A 23,144-nucleotide genomic window follows, 5' to 3' on the forward strand; every position below is an offset into this window, starting at 1 on the left:
TCACTGAAGAATTGTCTTCATATTTTTGTTCTGTGGGTAGTCAGAGCTTCAACTTTTATATCAGAAACTGATATTCACTTCCATTGAGAAGTATTACCATAACTGTAATGTTATCTCTGGAGCCAGCCGCTAAAGCAGCACTTACAAGTTCACGGCTAATATACTCAGCAGCACCTTCATAGGAACTCTTAGCACATAATTCTTTTTCTTTTTCACTTGAATCTTTTGGCACATCATCTACACTGGTTGGTTCCTTAGTTTCTTTTTCATTGCAAGCATCACAATTAGTCATTTTGGGTGGAAATATTCTTATATTTTCAGGGTTACCAGTGAAATGTTTAGAATACTTTGAACCTGACAAATTTTCTTTTGAATTCATAATTGATACACTTTCTTTAGATTCAGATTTGCCCTGAAACACTATGTGGATGTTAGTTTCTGATTTAGATGTGCTTGATTCATTAATTGGGAGAAGCAGAGCCCCTTTGGATGGTGAGAGTTTGTTTCCTGTGTTAATGCTCTCTGTTTCTTTATATGCTTGAAAAGCTGTCATTGTCAGTGCAGTTACTTCCTTTGTATCCAGAACTTCCCAGAGTCCATTGGTAGCTAAGATAAGGAATTGACATAAGTCATCTATAGGGACAGAAATAGTTTGAGGTGCTGGAATAATGAATTTTTTCAGTTTGAGATTTCCATGAAATCCAAGTCCTCGAGTGGTTTTTACTTGCCCTTCTAGGAGCCCGTATGGTTCATTTGAACTAATTATTGCTCCATTTTGAAGCACTCTTCTTCTTTCATCTATGTTTCGTGTAGTATGTTCTTTCGTTAGACAAAAGCCTTTCCCATTTCTGCATAAGACTGCTTGCACGTTACCTAAAAGTTTTAAAGATTGATCCTAGAGATTTATAACCAGTTGTATCAAAGTATACTGTTAACTTCATAAATTTGTTTCAATGCATAAACAGGTCGTTTAAAAATATTTTTAAAATATGTGTTATATTGATATCATTACTAGAAGATTTACAGTAATTAAGATTTCAGATCAAGGGTAGTTTATTCATCATTTTTAAGCACATAGTGTTTTAGGATTAAATTAAAACTAGATAATGAAAAATAATTTTTTGTGAAATAGCTTCTGGTTGTTATGTTTTCATAGTCCAGAGTTGAACTTTTTTTATAACCAGTATATATTCCATAGAGCAGACATTTTTAAAATGTTTTAATAAATGCCTTTCCAACTAAAAATATAAACTTTGATTTTTTTTTTTTAGGACTGGAGTTTGGTAATTTTTGAACTGGTCAAATTTAAAAAACACCATTGCTTAATAGGTTTGTTATGTGTGTTGAAAAGAAATTAAGTCATTTAGTCTTGTGAAGAAAAAAATATGTATTATTAATGTACTAAATGGATAATAGCTAGCCAGCATTAAACCCTTCGATTGAATTGAAAACTGGGATCTTAAATAGCTAATTATAGTTTTTGTTCATGATTCAGATGAACTTGTGATGTAGGCTTCATTGAAATCATAAGGAAATCTAAACATAGTGCTCTGCACAGACTGAAGGGTGGTTGTGTTACCAAAATTTTCTTTGGTATAGCAAAAAAGTCTTAAAATTGTTTGTTAGGAAAAGTTGATTTTCCCCAAGTTGTTAGGAACATAATTATATATTTAAAGTAATACCTTTGAGAATTAAAATTTCTGGAATCATAGGCAAAATTTACATTAGAATATTCTGATTTTAAACATGGCAGTGTACCTGGAATCAGTTTTACTGCTTCAGGCTTTTTTTTTTTTTTTTTTGCCGCATGCACCCATCTGAAAGTTCCCAGGCCAGAAATTGAACCTGAGCCACAGTAGTGACAATTCCAGATCCTTAACCACTGAGCCATGAGGGAACTCCTGCAGCCCTTCATTTCTAATCCCCTAGATTTTAGGTTAAAGGGCTTTAGGTTTCAGAAGCTAAGGTTGGACAGACCCTAAGTTGATGAAAGGTTTGTGTCAGAGTGAGCCTCTTGGCTCATTTACATAATGGGGATTGTTAATATTTGAGCTATTGGATGGAACTGAAAGATGATGTTTATGGAGAATATTTTGGAAAACTGATACCTGTCTAAATGATAGTCCTCAAAACAACATGACCTCTTTGTGGTTTAGTTATTAATATCTTCTGTTAACTTTTCTGCTGATCATTCTACTTAAACTCTGCAGAAGGAAAAAGAGCAAAGTAATTCTTGACTTTTGCTGAGGTGCAAATAGTTGTACCAGCAAAGTAGCATGGGCCAATAATGAACATGCTAACTGGGTAAACTGAATTGTTCTATTAGAGCACAAGGATCAGTTCCTCTTCTAAATTAGAAAATTTCGTTGTGTGTGTACCTACACATATAAATAGTGCAACCAAAGATCTAAAAACATGGGGGACAAAATTTGGCTCAAAATATCACTACCTAAATGTTTTATTTGCATGTGGCAAGCCAGAGCTCATTCAGCAAAAAAGAAAGAAAAAGCATTCTTTCTCTTCTTTGTGATTTGAAAAGAATTTAATATGACTATGTAGTTAAAGTGGAAGCGTAGTAAATTGATATTTTGATTTTAGTTGCCTCTACAGAGAATTTGGTAAAGGTAGTCTTTTGTAGTACTAGTTGCCTTTTTCTTTTAATTGCTGTGCTATAGAGTAGGAAATGCCTTTTTAGTTGATTTTATCATTCTAAACATTCCTTGAGCTCAGCACAATAAATTTTCTAGAAAATGGGGACATTAGGTAATAGCTACAGTTTTTGCCCTACCATGACTTACTGCCTGACTGAGTTATATAATTACTTTCAGTTTATTCATCCTGCCTTCTGAATAACTACTAAATGCCAATATGCAAATGAAAATGTGCTCAGTTTTTTTATGCATGTTGTAAGTGCTAACTAAAACCACAAAAAGGAGTTTCCTGGTGGTGCAGCAGGTTAAGGATCTAGCGTTGTCACTGCTGTGGCTCTGGTTACCGCAGTGGCATGGATTCAGTCCATGGCCTGGGATCTTCTGCATGCCACAAATGCGGCCAAAAAAAAAAAGGTTCCTATAAACATTATTTTGGAGGAAATGGGAATAAGGAGTGATGAAGACCCTTACACAAGCATTTTAATGAATCTGAGCATAAATAAAAATTCTAATTCCTACACACCAGCTTTTAATAGTGCTCTTCAGAAAATGTTATCAGAACAAAAATGGAATTTGAAGGACAGCACATTCAGGGACATTAAATGGGAATAATTAAAAAGAACTTCTTTTGAGATGATTTTTAAGCCAAAAACATCTCTAGGATGCATGAGTGCTCTGGGATTTAAAAAAAAAAAAAAAATGACTTGGTTTAGAAGCAGCAGCACAGGGAACAGGAAAGACTTGGGAGCCTGTCACACTTTGTAATCTGTTTTGTCTGTGTGACTCATTAAGTCACTTTATTTCCTTGAGTAACAGTTTTCCACCTGCAATGTTATTTTTTTGTCAAGGTTATTGTGAGGATTTAAGAAGGTAATTTAATAAGTAGACATTTGATAAAGGTTATTTTCCTTTTGTGTTACATGAAGGGGGAAAGCAGGTGAAGAGAGGCTATCCAAAAGAGATTGAGATGAAGCTATGAACGTCTTACTTCAAACCCACTTTAAAAACTTGTAAGAAAATACTTACAAAGAAATAGAGACTTGAGGGGAGTAGGAAGCAGAAACTTGGAACTTGGGAAATGAGGAAATAGTTACTGGAGAAAGAAAAAGAAGCAATTGAAAAGGAGCATAAACAAACTAAGGAAATTTAAACCCTAAAAGGATACCTAAAATGGAAGCATGATAGAAATGCTTGTAAATGAGGTTAGGAAAACAACTCATAGCCAGTTTTTCCTCAGGGCTCAAATTTTGACAGAAGAGGGTGAAATTGTATGCATGGGTGCCAGGTTTATGACTTCCTGCTGATGATGTACATGAGAGCCTTATTGATGTGGATCTGGCTTTCGCTATATGTTCAAAAGATCCCTTTGTTGTAAGACGTGTGAGCTTGAAACTCATTCAACATTTTGCACCTGGAGTCTAACAGTACTTCACACATCAGTCTCAACCATCTGTCAAATATTTGTTTGTTTTATTCTAAGAATCAGATTTGAATATATGTGAGACCACCACCAACATACCCTAAAAAGGAGAGATGGGGAAGAAAGTCTATAAAAGGTCAGTGTTATTTAAGAATCTGTGTATAAATATTCCTGCTTAAGGTAAGGTGATTTTGGAATTAGGTTTTAGGTGGAAAGGATGTGACTGGAAATAATTTTAAAAGCAACTACACTGTTACTGAGCAGAAATAGTCACATCTTTAAGAATAATCACACCTAAATAGGAAAAGCACAACAAAAAGATCTGCAAATACAGCATCAGTTGTGAATGAGGAAAGCGTAGACACATAATAATGAAGGGACACCTTAGAAACAGGAAGTTTCTGGTATTCATAGGAAGTAATGAGACGAGTCTAAAGTACATGAGTCCTGGCTCTATCACTCTCTAATGATATAACCTTATATAAAATTTTGGTGAGCCCCAATCTTCTCATGCATTAAAATGTGACTATTGGAGTTCCCATCATGGCGCAGTGGAAACGAATTCAACTAGGAACCATGAGGTTGCGGGTTCGATCCCTGGCCTTGCTCAGTGGGTTGCGGATCCGGCGTTGCTGTGAACTATGGTATAGGTGGCAGACGCAGCTCGGATCTGGCGTTGCTTTGGCTCTGGTGTAGGCCGGCAGCTGTAGCTCCAATTAGACCCCTAGCCTGGGAACCCCCATGTGCCGCTGGTGTAGCCCTAAAAGGACAAAATAAAATGTAACTATTACCTCACAGTTGTGAGGATTAGAGTCACTTGGCAACCTTGAGAAGAGAAGGAAGGGGGCTCGAGGAACAATTATGTAATTGAGAAGTAGGTAAAGTCGTGCTTGATCTCTGGATCTAGAGTAAGCTCACAGGACAGAAAACGGACACTAGGGAACAAAAGTGTCTGGGACCTTGTTAAAAGGAATTATTAGCAAATACATATGATCTGGAAATAAAGATTAGAAAATAGTAGATACACTGAAACACTTAAGTATTACAAAGGAGCAGTAACATGAGTCTTGGATTGACTCTCCCAGATTTCACACTGGGATCAGTGCCTGTTCCCACCAGTCCGACTGGAAAAACAATTCATGGGTCATTGGGTAGTGTACTTAGCAAGGGCCTCAGTAACTAGTGGGAAGTAACTAGCACAAATTGGGCACTGCTCTGGATCTATCTAACAAATGTATAAAAGCAAAATCCGAAAGGATCAGCCTGCTTCTCAGTAACTACATCCCAAAGCTCAAACAGATAAGTCCCCCCCAAATAACCTGTGAATATGATTTTATTTGGAACAAAAGGCCTTTGCAAATGTAAGTAAATTAAGGTCTTGGGATCAGATCATCCTGGGTGATTCAGGTTGGTCCTAAACCAAAGAAGTATCCTCATAGAAGAAACACACAGGGATAAGAGTAGAAAGCCAGTGAAGATAGAGGCAGAGATTGGAGGGGTATTTGGCAGCCACAGGCCAAATAGTGCCCCAAGTCACTAGAAGTTGAAAGAGGCAAGGAAGAATTCTCCCCTTGAGACTTTAAAGGAAGTGTGGCTTTACACCTTGATTTTGAGCATCTATCCAGACTGTGAGAGAATGGATTTTTATTTTTTTTAAGCTGCCAAGTTTGTGATAATTTGTTATGGCAGCCCTGAGAAACTAGAACACCAAGCATGAATATAAGTAGGGAAATACTTACTTCCCATAATAAAATGAGAAATGAATTTAATACCCATAATAAAATGAAAAATCAATTTAAACCAACCCAGAACCAACACAAATGTTGTAATTAGTAGGCAAGAACTTTCAAAGTTATAACTACATTGTATATGTTCAAAAAGTTAAATACAGGAGTTCCCATCGTGGGGAAGTGGTTAAGGAATCCAACTAGGAACCATGAGGTTGCGGGTTCGATCCCTGGCCTCACTCAGTGGGTTAAGGATCCGGTGTTGCCATGAGCTGTGGTGTAGGTGGCAGACTCGGCTTGGATCCTGCATTGCTGTAGCTCTGGTGTAGGCTGGTGGCTACAGCTCCAATTGGATCCCTAGCCCGGGAACCTCCATATGCCATGGGAGCAGCCCTAGAAAAGACAAAAATAAAAAATAATTAAAAAAAAAACTTTCATGTCTGTATTTAACTTTTTTTTTGTCCTTTTTGCCTTTTCTAGGGCTGCTCCCATGGCATATGGAGGTTCCCAGGCTAGGGGTTGAGTCAGAGCTGTAGCCACCAGCCTACACCAGAACCACAACAACACCAGATCTAAGCCACATTTGCAACCTACACCACAGCTCATGGCAATGCCAGATCCTTAACCCACTGAACAAGGCCAGGGATCAAACCGCAACCTCATGGTTCCTAGTCGGATTCGTTAACCACTGAGCTACTATGGGAACTCCGGAAGATATTTTTTTAAAATCAAACTTATAAAGATGAAAAATACACTGGATGTGATTATTAGATTCAATACAAGAAAAGATTGTATTACTGCAGAGTAAGGATCTCTGAAAATTTGCTCAGTATAAAGAGTGAGAGGAGTTCCCATCATGGCTCAGTGGTTAACGAATCTGACTAGGAACCATGAGGTTGTGGGTTCGATCCCTGGCCTCACTCAGGGGGTTAAGGATCCGGCGTTGCCGTGAGCTGTGGTGTAGGTTGCAGACGTGGCTCGAATCTGGCATTGCTGTGGCTCTGGCATTGGCCGGTGGCTACAGCTCTGATTGGACCCCTAGCCTGGGACCTTCCATATGCCGAGGGAGCGGCCCAAGAAATGGCAAAAAGGCCAAAAAAAAAAAAAAAAGAGCACTAGAAAAAATAAGGTCAACTTTTCTAGACTGCTGGCAATAGGCAAAGGCCAGCAAAAATCTAAAATCTGAGAAGCATACTGAAGACAAACAACTTAAAGTAGGTAAAAACAGAATAGTTCGTGGCCTTGGAACTTGACCTCCTCCCAACTACTTCTCTTCAGCTCTGCAGTAACCATGAAAAACGAAAGCTTTTGGAGTTCCCTTGTGGCTTAGCAGTTAAGAATCCACTATTGTCACTGCTGTGGCTTAGGTTCAGTCCCTGGACTGAGAATTTCTGTAAGCCATGGGCATGACCAAAACAAACAAAAACCTTTCTAATGATGCTAGCAATAGTCCAGCAGCCTCTACAGGAGAAAGGATAGCTCTGGACCTCCCTAAAAATATCTATCTCCAAAGAATTGCCGCTATTCAAACCACCTTGCAATTCCCTGAAAAACGCTCCATTCTCAAGCCTTGTCATTTGACCTGATTCAGAGCTTACTCTGTACAAATAACTCATCTTCAGTGTGTTTGCCAAAAACAGCTGCAGTTGTTTAAAATCACAGTTGCCTGAGACAGTGAAAACTTTGGGGGCTGACAAGAGGCTGACCAAAAAAAAAAAAAAAAGTATAATAAAGAGCTGAGAGATGAGAATCTGTAAAGTTTTGAAAAGCTCAGACATATTACTGGGACAATAGAAGAGCAATGCACATGCACAGGCTGTATACATACCCAGGACCTGAAAATGTCCTAATTACTCATCTACAGTTGATCTTGAGAATTGACCAAGCAGGAAGTAAAAGCATAGGCAGAGTTATAAACTGCCTATCATTTCTTAAAAGATAAGCCGTAACAAACACAGTGCCTCAGCAGAGACTGGAAGACTACTGTGTACAAGATATTTAAGGAAATCTCCATCTAGTCATTATCTGAACACTAAGATAACCAATCAAGCAAAGATTTTTGTGTCTGCATATGACAGAATATACTTTACAGAATTAGTTCATAAAATTACAAAACAAACAGTAGCAACCACAAACCCTAGAGGAGGGTATCTACATTATTTTAAATGTTCAGATTAAAAAAAGAAGAAGAAAAATAAGAAGGCAATGAAACATGACAGTGTAGCCCATATGCAGGAAAACATATAAGACAATTGATACTGTCCCTAAGGAAATCTTGGCATTAGACTAACTGTACAAAACATGGTTTTAAAGTTTTAAATACATTAAAGGGAAATATGGCTGAAAATTGAAAGCATGAGAACAATGATCCACCAAAAAGAGAATATCATTAGATTGAAATTATAACAAAGAAACAAGTTGCAATTCTGGAGTTGAAATGTACAATGTCTTAAATGAAAAAATTCACTAGAAATGAGCTCAGCATCAGATTTGAATTGGCAGAAGAATTAGCAAACTTCATTGATAAATGGAATAGAGAAAAAATGAAGTAAAATGAACAGTTTCAGAGACTTGAGGGAAAAGCATACCAACATATGGATAATGGAAGGAGAGGAGCGTAGTGGGGAAAAAAGAATATTTGAAGAAATAATAGCCAAAAATTTCCTAAATTTGATTAAAAAAAAAAATCCAAGAAGCACAATAAACTCCAAATAGTATAGAGGTCAGTACTTAAAACACATCATAGTCAAACTGTCCAAAGACAAAGAGAAGAAATATTGCAATTAGCATTAGAAAAGTGACTCATCATATACAGCTGACAGTTATGTCTCATCGGAAACCATGGAGGCTATGTGATTGATGTAGGCCAGCAGCTGAAGATCTCAGATTCAACCCCTAGCCCAGGAACTTCCATATGCTGCAGGTGTGGCCCTAAAAAAGAGAAAGAAAGAAACCATGGAGGCTACATGGCAGCAGGATGACATTCAAATGCAAGACTGTCCTTTTAAAAATTAAGAAATTAAGACATTTCCAGAAGTTCCTGTCGTGGCGCAGTGGTTAACGAATCCGACTAGGAACCATGAGGTTGTGGGTTCGGTCCCTGCCCTTGCTCAGTGGGTTAACGATCCGGCGTTGCCGTGAGCTGTGGTGTAGGTTGCAGACGCGGCTCGGATCCCGCGTTGCTGTGGCTCTGGCGTAGGCCAGTGGCTACAGCTCCGATTCAACCCCTAGCCTGGGAACCTCCATATGCCGCGGGAGCGGCCCAAAGAAATAGCAAAAAAAAAAAAAAAAAAAAAAAAAAAAAGGAAATTAAGACATTTCCAAATAAACAATGGCTGAGGGAATTTATCACTAGCGGACTTGCCATACAAGAAATGCTAAAGGGAGTCATTCAAGCTAAAATGAAAACACTAAGCTGTAACTCGAATCCACACAGAAAAAAGTTAAATACAGTTGCATAATATCTGGGGGGCATTGGTTCTCAGACGCACCACAGATGCCAAAATCCTTGGATACTCAAGTCCCACAGCCAGCCCTCCATATCTGCAGTTCTGCATTCACAGAGTCAATCAACCATAGATTGTATAATACTGTATTTACTATTGAAAACATTTCACATATAAGTGGACACACACAGTCCAAACCCATGTTGTTCAAGGGTCAACTGTATATAGGTAAATACAAAAAAATAAAGAATTTTTATTTTTAAAGCTTTTCTTTTTCTGTCTTAAAGCTGAATAAAACAATAATTATAGGAGTTCCCATTATGGCTCAGTGGAAACGAATCTGACTAGCATCCATGAGGATGCAGGTTCAATCCCCAGCCTCACTCACTGGGTTATCCGGTATTACCATGAACTGTGGTGTATGTCACAGATATGGCTTGGATCTGGAGTTGGTATGGCTGTGGCATGGGCCAGCAGCTGTAGCTCTGATTCAACCCCTAGCCCGGAAAATTCCATATGCCCTAAAAAGACAAAAAAAATTAAAAATTTTTATAGGCTTGTAATATGTAAAGGTGTAATTATATAAACATAAAGTACAAAGGAGGGTGGAGGAAATAGAGCTATATTTGAGCAAAGATATTATATACAGCTTTTAAAATTAAGTTGGCGTTAATGCAAGCCAAATTGTTTTTACGATATTAAATCCTCAGGACAGCCACTAAGAAAAAGTTTTTAAATCTACACTAAGAGAAACACAGGAATTAAAACGGTGTACTAGAAAATATCTATCAAAAGAAAGCAGTATTGAAGGAATAGAAAAACAGATGTAAAACATATAGAAAGCAAACAACAAACTATCTGATATATATACCCTATCCTGTACGTTAAATATAAATGAATTAAATACTTGAATCAAAAGGCAAATATTGGCAGAATAGAAAAATAAACAAACATGGTAGCAGGCTGAATAAAGTCCCCACAGATATCAGAACCTAATGACTGGAGCCTATAAATGTTACTTTATAAGGCAAAGACTTTGAAGATGTGACTAATGATCCTGAGATGCTTACACTAGATTCTTGTGGGGGGTGGGATTCTAAATGCAATCACAAGAGGGAGATTTGGCTACAGATACAGAAGAAGGAAATGTGCCCATGGAGGCACATTTGAGATTGGAATGATGTGGCTACAACCCAAGGAATACTGGAAGCCAGCAGAAGCTAGAAGCAAGGAATGAATTCTTTCCCACATTCTTTGGAGGGAGCATTGCCATGATATGCTGATTTAGAATTTCTTGAACTGTGAGAATATAAATTTCTGAGGGTTTTGTTTGTTGGGTTTTTTGGGAGAGAAGGGGTTATTTATTTGCTTGGTTGGTTTTTTTGGCTGCCCCTTGGCATATGGAGTTCCCAGGCCAGGGATCAGATCTGAGGGGCAGTTGCAAACTATGTTGCAGCTGCAGTAATGCTGAATCTTTAACCCATCATACCAGGATGGGGATCAAACCTGCATCTTGGCACTGCAGAGATGCTGATGACCCATTGGGCCACAGTGGGAACTACAAATTTCTGTTGTTGAAGCCACCAAGTTTATAGTAAATTTGTAACAGCTACCATGAGAAACTAATACAAACAAGATCCAGCTATGGGAGCTCTTGCCATGGCTCAGCAGTTAATGAATCTGATTAGCATCCATGAGGTTTAGGGTTTGATCCCTGGCCTCATTCAGTGGGTTAAGGATCTGGCATTGCCGTGAGCTGTGGTGTAGGTTGCAAATGCGGCTCAGATCTGACGTTGCTGTGGCTGTGGTGTAGGCTGGCAGCTGTAGCTCCAATTAGACCCCTAGCCTGGGAAACTCCATATGTCACGAGTGCAGCCTAAAAAGCAAAAAAAAAAAAAAAAAAATCCAGCTATATACTAAGAAGACCCTTGATTCAAAGACAAATAAATTGATGGAGTTCCCATCGTGGCACAGTGGTTAACGAATCCGACTGGGAACCATGAGGTTTCGGGTTCGATCCCTGGCCTTGCTCAGCGGGTTAAGGATCCAGCATTGCCGTGAGCTGTGGTGTAGGTCACAGACGCAGCTTGGATCCCGCGTTGCTGTGGCTGTGCTGTAGGCTGGCAACTACAGCTCCGATTCAACTCCTAGCCTGGAAACCTCCATATGCCATGGGAGCAGCCCTAGAAAAGGCAAAAAGTCAAAAAACAAACAACAAAAAAACACAAATAAATTGAGAGTAAAAGGGGGGAGGCTATTTCATGAAAAGAGTAAGCAAGAGAGAACTGGAAAAGCTGTATTGATATTAGACTGCAAGACAAAAACTGATACTATAGATCAAGAAGAACACTTTATAACAGTAAATGAGTCAATCAAGCAGGAAGACATAGTAATTATAAGTTTACATGCACCTAAGAACAAAGTCTCAAAATACACAAAGTAAAAACTGACAGACTTGAAGATAGATAGAAATAGACAATTCAACAATCACAGTTAGATATCCAAACCTCATTACCAATAATGGAAGAACAGCTAGGCAGAACATCAATAAGTAAATAGAAAATTAAATAACGTAAAACAACTAGAAATCTAAAAAATATTTCACCTACACAACATAATACACTTTCTTCTTGAGTGCACATGAAGCATTCTCTTGGATAGTCCATATATTAGGTCACTAAACAAGCTTTGAAAATTTTTAAAGTATTAGAATTACACAAAACATGTTCTCTGACAAAAATGAAATGAAATCAGAAATCAGCAATAAAGGAGTACTTGGGAAATTCACAAATATTTGAAAACTAAGCATAGTCAAACAATACCTTTAAAAAAGTAACTTAAAATTGCACTCAGAAAAATTAAATACATCAGAATAAACCAAGGAGCTGAAAAACTTGTATGCTGAGAACTATAAAACATTAATAGGAGTTCCCATCATGGCACAGTAGGTTAAGGATCCAGCCTTGTCTCTGTGGTGGCCTGGGTCACTGCCAAGGTGCGGGTTCCATCCCCAGCCTGGCTCAGTGGGTTAAGGATCTGGCATTGGCACAGCTGTGGTGTAGGGCACAGCTGTGGTTCAGATTCAATCCATGACATGGGAGAACTTCCATATGCTGTGGGTGTAGAAAAAAAAAAAGTAACAAAGGAAATTAAAAAGGATTCAAAGAAGTAGAAAGATATCCCATGCCTTGCATTAGAAGAATTAATAGCAATACTACTCAAAAGCAATCCACAGATTTAATGTGATCTCTATTAAATTACCCATGACATTTGTCGCAGACCTAGAACAAATAATCCAAAAATGAATATGGTAACAAAAAACCCCAGAATTTCTAAAGCAATCCTGTGATGGGGGATGGGGATAGAGGGGAGGGAAACAAGGCAGGAGGGATAACGCTCCCACACATCGGACAATACTACAAAGCTACAGCAATCATAACAGTATGGTACTGGCACAAAAACAGACATATAGATCAGTGTAACAAGGTAGAGACCCCAGAAATAAACATACATACCTACAGTCAATTAATCTTTGACAAAGGAGGAAGGAATATAAAATGGAAAAAAGAGTCTCTTCAGCAAGTGGTGCTAGGAAAGTTGGACAGCTGCATATAAATCAGTGAAACTAGAACACTCTTACACCATGCATAAAAATAAACTCGAAATGGCTTAAAGGTTTAAACATAAGACAAGACACCATAAAACTCCTAGAACAGAACATAGGCCAAACATGCTCTGATAGAAATCCTACCATTGTTAGAGTTCCCGTCGTGGCTCAGCGGTTAATGAATCCGACTAGGAACCATGATGTTGCAGGTTCGATCTCTGGTCTCACTCAGTGGGTTAAGGATCCAGTGGTGTAGGTCACAGACGAGGCTCGTATCCCACGTTGCTGTGGTATAGGCCAGCAGCTGTAGCTTCGATTAGACCCCTAGCCTGGGAACCTCCATATGCTGCGGGTGCGGCCCTAAAAAAGACAAAAAAAAAAGAAAGAAAGAAAGAAAGAAAGAAATCCTACCAATGTTTTCTTAGTTTAGTCTCCCAAGGTGATAGACATAAAAACAAAAATAACAAATAGGACCTAATCAACATTATAAGCTTTTGCACAGCAAAGGAAATCATAAAAAAAAGACAACTTATGGAATGGGAGATAATATTTGCAAATGATGCAACTGACAAGGGCTTAATCTCTGAAATATACAAACAACTCATACAACTCAACAACAATAAAAAAAAAAACAATCAAAAAATGGACAGAAGACCTAAATAGACATTTCTCCACAGAAGACATATGAATGGTCAGTAGGCACATGAAAAGATGCTCAACATCACTAAATATTAGAAAAATGCAAATCAAAACTACAATGAGGTTGGAGTTCCTATTGTGAAATCAGCAGTAGTGAGCCTGACTAGTAACCATGAGGATGCAAGTTCAATCCCTGGCCTCGCTCAGTGGGTTAAGGATCTGGCATTGTGTGAGCTGTGGTGTAGGCCAGCAACTGCAGCTCCAATTCGACCCCTAGCCTGGGAACCCCCATAAGCCGAGGGAGTGGCCCAAGAAATGGCAAAAAGACAAAAAAAAAAGAAAGAAAACTAAAAATAGAATTACCACATGGTCTAGCAATCCCACTCCTGTGCATATATCCAAACAAAATTATAATTCAAAAAGATATATGACCCCTATGTTCAAAGCAGCACTGTTCATAATAGCCACAACATGGAAACATCCTAAAGGTCCATCAATAGATGAATGTATAAGAAGATGTGGTATATATATACAATGCAATACTACTCAGCCATAAAAAAGAAAGAAGGCCATTTGCAGCAACATGGATGGAATTAGCGATTATTATACTAAGTGAAGTAAGTCAGCAAGAGAAAGACAAATAGCATATGATATAACTTATGTGAAATCTAAAATATGGCACAAATGAACTTATCTACAAAACAGAAACAGGATCACAGGCGTAGAGAATGGACTTGTGGTTGCCAAAGGGGAGGGGGAAGGGAGTGGGATGGACAGGGAGTTTGGGGTTAGTAGATGTAAACTATTACATTTAGAATGGATAAACAACAAGATCCTATTGTATAGCACAGGGGACTCTGCACAATCTCCTGGGATAGACCATAATGGAAAAGAATATGAAAAAGGATGTGTATACACACACACACACACACACACACGCATGCACGCACGCACACAAATACACACACGTATAACTGAGTTCCTTTGCTGCAAATCAACTGTACTTCAATTTAAAAAAAAATTTTAAGAAAGAAAATCTGAATAGACTTATAACTATTAAGAAGTTTGACTCAATCTAAAAATTTACCACAAAACTTACCATGAGAAAAGCTCAGGCACAGATGGTTTTGCTGGTAAATCCTACCTAATATTTTTGGGTGAATTAATACCAATTCTTCATATATTCTTACAAAAAAATAGAAGAGAGTGAAATGCTTCCTAACTCATTCTATTAAGCCAATATTTCCTTGATATCAAAACCAGATAAAGATTTCACAAGAAAAGAAAACCACGGGCTAATATCACTTTTGAGTATAGATGCAAAAAATCCTCAATAAAATACTGCAAAATGAAATCCAGCAATACAGAAAAGGACTACAGCCTAACCAAGATTTATCCCAGGGCAGCAGAATTGATTTAACATGTGAATATCAGACTATGTAATACACTATATCAATAAAAGAAAGGGAAAAGTCAACATGATCATCTCAATAGATACAGAAATCATATTTGACAAAATAACGCCCTTTCATGACATAAACATGAAGCAAACTAGAAATAGAAAGGAACTTCCTCAATTTACCAAAAACTCAAAGCTAAAGTCATATTTCATGGTGAAAGACTGGACGCTTTCCCCCTAGGATCAGGAACAAGACAAGGATGTCTGCTCTTAACACTTACATTGAATCTTACACTAGAAAATTTAGCCAGGGAAATTAAGCAATAAAAAGAAATTAAAAGAAAGCAATTTGTAAAGGAATCATTAAATGTATGTCTATTTGAAAATGAAGTTGTTTAAGGGTCCAAACTTTCAATGAGTAGTGAATAAGTCCTAGAGATCTAAGGCATGGTATATAGAGAACATATATATTTTAATCTTCAAACTTGTAAGAGACTAGAACATAATTTTTTTCAAACACTGAAAAGAAATGATGCGGGGGAGGGATAAATTAGGAGGTTGGGATTAATTTATACACACTACTACTATACTTAAAGTAGGTAAGTAACAAGGATAGCACAGAGAAATCTACTCAATAGTCTGTAATAAGCTACATGGGAAAAGAATCTGAAAAGGAATGGATATATGCATATGTACAACTGATTCTCTTTGCTTTATACCTGACATTAACGCAACATTGTAAATCAACTATATTCCAATTAAATTTTTAAAAATGAAATGATAATTATGTAATGTGATAAAAGTGCTCATCATCACAATAACAATCCTGTCACAATATAGAAATGTATCAAATTAACATGTATGTCTTAAACATACACAATGCTACATGTCAAATATGTATTTTAAAAAACAATACTTAAGTATATTTAGATATTATGGTTCTTGTAAGACTACGTGAGAAATTACTCTGTATTCAGTGTTCAATAAATGGACACTGTCATTAATAATAAATCCAGCTATGAAAGGGGGGGTGGAGAACCCTAGTTAAGTATCTCATGAAACTCAGCATGGAACTCAGGTTAACTCGGCTAGAACTGTTTTACCTCTGGGATTTCCATGTTGGCAAGCTTCTTAGCCAGAATTTTAGCACTGAGGATCAAAAGAATTGCCTCTTGAAATACAAAGAATCCAGTCTTTTTTTTTTTTTGGAGAAGCAAATACAGGCCTACAAAATTGATGCATGTACTATGGTTTTCTACAAGATGAAACTGATGTGACTTGGCCACTGAGCACAAGAGTGAGTGACCTATTGCAAATGTGTTAGATACTAGAATAACTGACACGTTTGAGCAACTATACAGACAACACTCAAAGAACTTTACATTCTCCCCAAAAAGGGAAGTGTGGAAAATATTTTGGCTCCATTCAGATCTAAGTAAATGTAACATATTTGCTTTGCCTTAATCAACAGCTGTATCGTGATCCCATTTAGAAAACTTCATGTTTTGGTCACATTATTCCACATATGTGCCTCCTTGAAAAATAATTACAACAGATTTTGTGCCTGCAATCTGCATTTAACCTATGGTTATTGATTGTTGTTTAAATTGGTCAATGAAATTTCTAGGCATTAATAAGTCACTAAATAATAGGCCACTAGGGAGTTCCCATTGTAATGCAGTGGTTAACGAATCCGATTAGGAACCATGAGTTTGGGGTTCGATCCCTGGCCTTGCTCTGTGGGTTAAGGATCCGTTGTTGCTGTGAGCTGTGGTGTAGGTGGCAGACGTGGTTCGGATCCTGCGTTGCTGTGGCTCTGGAATAGGCCGGTGGCTACAGCTCCGATTAGACCCCTAGCCTGGGAACCTCCACATGCCACAGGAAGCGGCCTGAGAAAAGGCAAAAAGACAAAATAATAATAATAATAATAATAATAATAATAAGCCACTAGATAATTCTGGAAGCATGAGAGGCTTTGCTGCCAGGAATAACACATGTTAAGGGTAACCTGGTATGATTCAACATACATACCAGCGTTTGCAATATGTAGTACTCCAGAAATTATTTGTGGCATCCTCTGGAAAGGGAAACTGTCTGCCAGAGCATTAGGGTCATTGATTCTTCTCCAGGTCTTCTTAGCATCAGGATTTTTAATGTTGCCTTCTAATACACAAGTAATTGCAGAACAGCCACTCCATCGAACCCTAGACACTTCTTTCCTCCCAAGACGTAAAAGCCTGTCCATTCTCCAAAATGCTTTTGCAAAGGCTTTGTGTGTGTTCTCATACTCACTTTTCAATGCTTTTGTGTTTTTCTTCATGGAGGAGAAGAAATCTTCTATAGCTGTGTATTCTTCCCTAAACACTGTGTGAAAGGAATTGATTACCTTTTGCTCTTCAGGGGTCATTTGGTAAGAAGGATCAAGTCTGGAAAGTTGATGGAGAAGTAAAATTGGGAATTCCATTGATGTCAAGTCTGCGGCTGAGGCACCGTGATGTCCATCAAACAAACCAAAAAAACATACATTGGGTTTATTACCAAAATTATTCACAACAGTGAATTTATCATTCATGTCAGCTTTCCACGTGCAATTCCTGTCTTCACAAATGGCTGCTCCTCTAATTAATATGTGGCAGATTTTTTGAGGATATATGGAACTCTTGTGAATGTTGTCAATAATCTTATAGTATGCCGGTATTTGTTTCTTCCAAAGTAGCTCAAAAGCATTATTAATGCTCTGTAAGATTTTTTCGGTGATCCCAAAAGATGACAATAGTTTAGCAATTATGAACTGTCTCTGAAAAGCAATCACTGAGAGTGCTGGTTTCTTTCCACTCGTTTGTTGAAAGCCCAGTGTGGCCAGAGCTACATGCTGCTTTTTATGGGGGAAAATTCTAGGTAGGTCAATTTCATGCTTGCATATAGAACAGGGAAGTGTGATCATCTCATTATAGACTTGCTCGTCATGTTTTTCAAAGTCTTTTGATGGTCTCTTCCTCTTTCTTTTAAAAGGCCTTCTTCTCAATGTGAGGGGGACTTCATAGTCTAAATCATATGTTGGTTTTCTCGAATACAATTGCCTTGATTTCCAAAACACTCTGCAAACAAGATGAAAGATCTTTATGCGCCAGGAATAAGGCAGTGAAAATCTCTTCAAGCAAGCCCTTATGTTTGCAATTTGCTTTAGCTCCTTTACATTGTATATTGGCCTAGAATTGAATATTCTGATTCCTCTTTCTGTCATTCCCCTAAAAGTCACACAGTAAACACTCAATGAATTGGTATTTGGCTTGTGTATGCCAGAATGAATTTAGGCAAAATCTCCAGAAAGTCAGCTAGATATCTAAGAACAAATACACTAAGCACATTGTTTTATCTAGGCATGTGAAGATGTATGCTTGAGACCTAGGAATATGATTTCAATATGAGCATAATTTGTTTTCGTATTTGACTTTGTCTTGCTTAAAACACTTTTCTCCTAATTAAAGAGTTCTCAAGGCAATGAACAGAACATGACAAAACCATGCAGGAAAATGAAAAGAACTGATAGCAAGGACAGAATTTTTTAGGACTACAATGGGAAAGAGGTTTGGCCTGAGGAAAGGAAAGAAAAGATGTGGAGCTGGATGATACATTTCCAGAAAGCAGATATTTTTACACTCCCCCCATCAGAATCATCTACAATAGTACTCAGCACATGGGGCCATTTTTTTTTTTTCCATTTTATGGGCAATTCCTAGGGCAGGAGATCTTTGCAAGGGCCTATGGCAATAATAGAAAACTGAAAGGAGTTCCCTCATGGCTCAGTGCATTAAGGATCTGGTGTTGTCACTGCTGTGGTGCAGGTCCAATCCCTGGCCCAGGAACTTTTGCATGCTTTGGGCATGACCAAAAAAAAAAAAAAGAGAGCGAGAGAGAGAGAGAGAGAGAGAGAGAGAGAGAGAGAGAGAGAGAGAGAGAAAGAAAAAAGTGAGGGCTGAAAAAAAATTTAGTTAGAAAATATTTTTAAACCTTAAAAATCAACATTAGTAGATTTAAATGTTTATGAAATGTGATAACAATGAAGTCGTGCTGTATAGCACAGGGAACTTCATCTAATCACGTGTGATGAAACATGATGGAAGGTAACATGAGAAAAAGAATGTATATATATGTATGGCTGGGTCACTTTGCTGTACAAGAGAAATTGACAGAACAGTGTAAATCAATTATAATTTAAAAAAAAAAAATGTTCGTGGGAGTTCTTGTTGAGGATTAGAGGTAACAAACCTGACTAGTATCCAGGAGAATGCAGGATCAATCCCTGGCCCTACTCAGTGGGTTAAGGATCTGGCATTGCCGTGAACTGCGTGGTGTAGGTCGCAGACACGGCTTGGATCCTTTGTTGCTGTGGCTGTGGCATATGTTGGCAGCTGCAGCTCTGATTCGACACCTAGCCTGGGAACTTCCATATGCCATGGGTACGGCCCTAAAAAGAAAAAGAAAAATGTTACGAAATGTGACATTTTTAAAACTAGGTAACTTTGTAAGTTCCCCTGTGGCACAGCCGGTTAAGGATCTGGTATTGCCACAGCTGTGGCATAGGTCACAATTGCAGCTCAGGTTTCATCTCTGCCTGCCCAGGAACTTCCTCATGCCTCAAGTACAGCCAAAAAATAAAAAATGTAATAATAAAACTAGCTAACTTCAAGTCAACTCATATAGGAGTTCCCGTCGTGGCGCAGTGGTTAACGAATCTAACTAGGAACCATGAGGTTGCGGGTTCGGTCCCTGCCCTTGCTCAGTGGGTTAACGATCTGGCATTGCCGTGAGCTGTGGTGTAGGCTGCAGACGCGGCTCGGATCCCGCGTTGCTGTGGCTCTGGCGTAGGCCAGTGGCTACAGCTCCGATTCAACCCCTAGCCTGGGAACCTCCATATGCTGCGGGAGCGGCCCAAGAAATAGCAACAACAACAACAACAACAACAACAACAACAAAAGATGAAAGACAAAAAAAAACAAAAACAAACAAACAAAAAAAAGTCAACTCATATATAAATAGCGCTTGATGTGGGTGCACTTAGTGTGATGCTTTCCTATTTGAACTTTATTCCCTGCTGTGCCCAATTTATTGGATATGGCAATTTATCCCTAAGGCAAAATTTCATCACCAAATTTCCACTTCATAAATGCTTTTAGCACTATTAGCATATTAGCAAGCCTTCCTGGCTTTGCCTCACCAACCAATTTTTGTTTCTTTTTTTCAAATGAAAAACTTAAAAATCACACAAAATCGGATGCATGTAATGAGCCCCATAACTAACTTCACCAATTATCAACATTTTTTCACTCTCATTTTATCTATGTCCTCTACCATTTTATTTCATGTTATTCATTTGGCGTGTGTGGGGGGTGCTGCACTCATGACATGTGGAAGTTTCCAGGCCAGAGAGACTGAACCCATGCCACGTCAGTGACCTGAGCTGCTGTGGCAAAATGGGTCCTTAACCTGCTGTGCCACAAGGGAACTCCATCATTTTATTCATTTTTTTCCTGGAATATTTTAAAGCAAATGCCCAAATTATATCAGTCTTAATACTTAACTCATAAATACTTCACTATTTAGTCAGCATATATTCATTTCATCAGTACCTACAGCATACCAGGTACTGTGCCCAGGTTGAAGCTGCATGGACCCATAAGTTTGGTTCTTGCCCTTGGAGCTTCAGGGGGAGGAGTTAGAAGAGCCATCCATGAGTTTGTACAAGGAAGCAGACAGGTCAGATGGAGCCAGGACAGAGCCCCGGGAGAGGGCCCAACCAGGGACCCAACTCTTCATCAAAATAGGAATGTCATCATGTCACCTGAGAAGCTGTCCAGAAGAATGCTCAGTTGAGAGACAGCAGCAAGGGCTCCAAGGCAAATACAAGGGAATGACCCACTAGCAGGCAGAAGGAAGGAGAGCCAGCCAAGGAGGTGGACAGGCATACAGAGAAGTAGGGCAGCTCTTGTGACCAAAATGACCAAAATATGTGGCCAATTTTTTTTTTTTATGGCCACACCCATTCCCTGGTTCCCAGGCCAGGGATTGAATCTGTTCTGCAGCTTTGACCTACAGACCTACCCCATAGCTGCCAGAATGCCAGATTCTTTAGCCAACTGTGCCCAGCTAGGGATCAAACCTGTGCTTCCACAGCGACCTTAGCCACTACAGTCGGATTTTTAACCCACTGTGCAAAGCGGGAACACTGTAGCAAATTTTTTTTTTCACTTTTTAAAGTTTTATTTAAGTATAATTGATTTACAGTGTTTTGATAATTAATTGTGATGATTGGGTAATATTTATGTAAATGATGAGTTTTCCTGAGGCTTGTTGAACTACTGGGACAGTATATAAGGCACACTAGTACTTGAGTTTGACCTAGAGTCACCAAGTAAACATGAAGTTACATCAGAACTTTATTTTTCTGTGTATTGGGGCTAGCCATACAACAACTCTTTCTCACATGAAGTCATTCTTCGAATGTAATGAGTCTTCATAGGTTCTTTTGTTCATTCATTCATTCTTTGAACAAACACTTGGGTGTCTGCAGTTTCCCAAGTACTGTTTTATTTGCTTGGGATAGAAAAGTGAACAAAGGCATTGTCTGTGAGGAAGCTTATATTCTGATATGAAAGACATATAAGCCTATAATACCAGATACGGACACGTACTATCACGAAAAATAGGGTAGACTAAGAGTATAGAAAGGATAAAAGCCCTTTTTGTATAAGGTAGTCAGAGGAATTCATCATGTACATGGTCTAACCAGAAGCCAAGATTTCATTCGATGACTGAGAAAGTGGAGGAAAAAGAAAACTACAGATACAGTTGTTTATTGACTATGTTTGTTATCCAATACAAATGAGGAAAAAGTTACCTGAAAGCACTGTTTGCTTCCATGTTCCTTTGCCCTCTCCTTTCCACCTTTCCCCAGTCTCTGCTCCTCCACCTTGTGTGGTGATGGCAATGGCAGGTGTGGAGGTGATGGTGATGGTGGTGAGGGCAGTGGCAGGTCCCCTGACTTGGTGGTGGACCTCTCTGTATGGAATGTTTGCTCCATCACCTGGAACCCCAGTCAGAACTCACACTATGATTCTGAAGAACTGTGAAGCAATAAGGCCACAAATTGTGCCCAGTAACAAACTTGTCTTTGAAATTTCTGAAAGAAGGATCATTCATTGAATATATTGTCTTGGGCCTGCATAATAGAATTAAAAAATTGAGAGGAGTGGAGTTCCCACTGTGGAAAACAGGATTGACAGTATCTCTGCAGAAGCAGGGATGAGGGTTCAATCCCCAGCATGGCACAGTGGGTTAAAGATCTGGCATTGCTGCAGCTGTGGCATAGTTCAGAACTCTGGCCTGGATTCCATCCCTGGCCCAGGAACTCCATGAAGCAGCCAAAAAAGAAAAAAGAAAGAAAAATGAGAGGAGTGTCTATCAATGAATATATAGTTTTTTCCCACTCAGGGGTAAGTTATCTCAGGCCATCTCTCCAGGACACTCCCTCCTATCTGCCCTGTAGGAGCTGCCTCCTCAATCTTGCTGCCCCATGTCATTGCATGAACATTATAGATATTTTGTGGACTGTCTTTTTGTTTCTGGAGGCCAATATCTTTAGTTCCAAGTTTAAACCCATAGCTTTATTCTACTTTCTCACCCCGGGCTGTATTAGAACTAGAGCAGCTCATTTGAATATTGAAGAAGACTGGACAAGGCCAACTCCTTACTGGACACCTCCACGGGCATGTATCCCAGTCAAATCAAAGTTATTGTGTCCAAAATGGAATTCACTACTTTCCTCCAGAATCATTCCCACCATTAACTTGGTTAGGCTGGAAACTATGTTTTACAGAATTGCTTTCCCTGTGTTGTTCCAGGTTACATTGGCTAGGAAACGAATTTGGGTGCACTTCATCCGAATGCCATCATGGTTCAGTGAGATGACCTTAGATGCAGAGGTGTCTGGCAGGTTCCAACTTGTCCTTGCTCCCTCTTCATTGCTAACAGCAGCCCCAGATCCAATGGCAGGTGCCTACTTTTGGACCTACCAAAGCAAATGCTCCCTCCAGACTGCTTCATCTGCATCCCCTCTGTGGTCTGACTTTGATGACTTTCCTTGGCTTGTCAGACTGGTTGGAGACTCCTCTGGTCTTCCAGCTCCTCTTCCCAGAGGTTCAATTGCCTAGGTCCTTTCACAGACCATGTAAGCTCAGATTTCAATAATGAGTTCT

The 23,144-nt window shown here is 38.8% G+C and overlaps 1 protein-coding gene across 1 annotated transcript; it reads right to left on the minus strand.

The window, feature by feature from the left end:
• Positions 1–55: 55 nt before the first annotated feature.
• On the minus strand, positions 56–22,659 carry PP2D1 (protein phosphatase 2C like domain containing 1). Its single transcript, XM_047799688.1, has 4 exons — positions 22,641–22,659; positions 21,835–21,973; positions 16,921–17,987; positions 56–873 (listed from the first exon to the last, which is right to left on the minus strand). Exons 1-4 carry the CDS (start codon positions 22,657–22,659, stop codon positions 56–58), a joined length of 2,043 nt encoding a protein of 680 aa, XP_047655644.1.
• Positions 22,660–23,144: the final 485 nt, after the last annotated feature.

This window comes from Phacochoerus africanus, chromosome 1, assembly GCF_016906955.1.
Source record: "Phacochoerus africanus isolate WHEZ1 chromosome 1, ROS_Pafr_v1, whole genome shotgun sequence".
Taxonomy (NCBI): domain Eukaryota; kingdom Metazoa; phylum Chordata; class Mammalia; order Artiodactyla; family Suidae; genus Phacochoerus; species Phacochoerus africanus.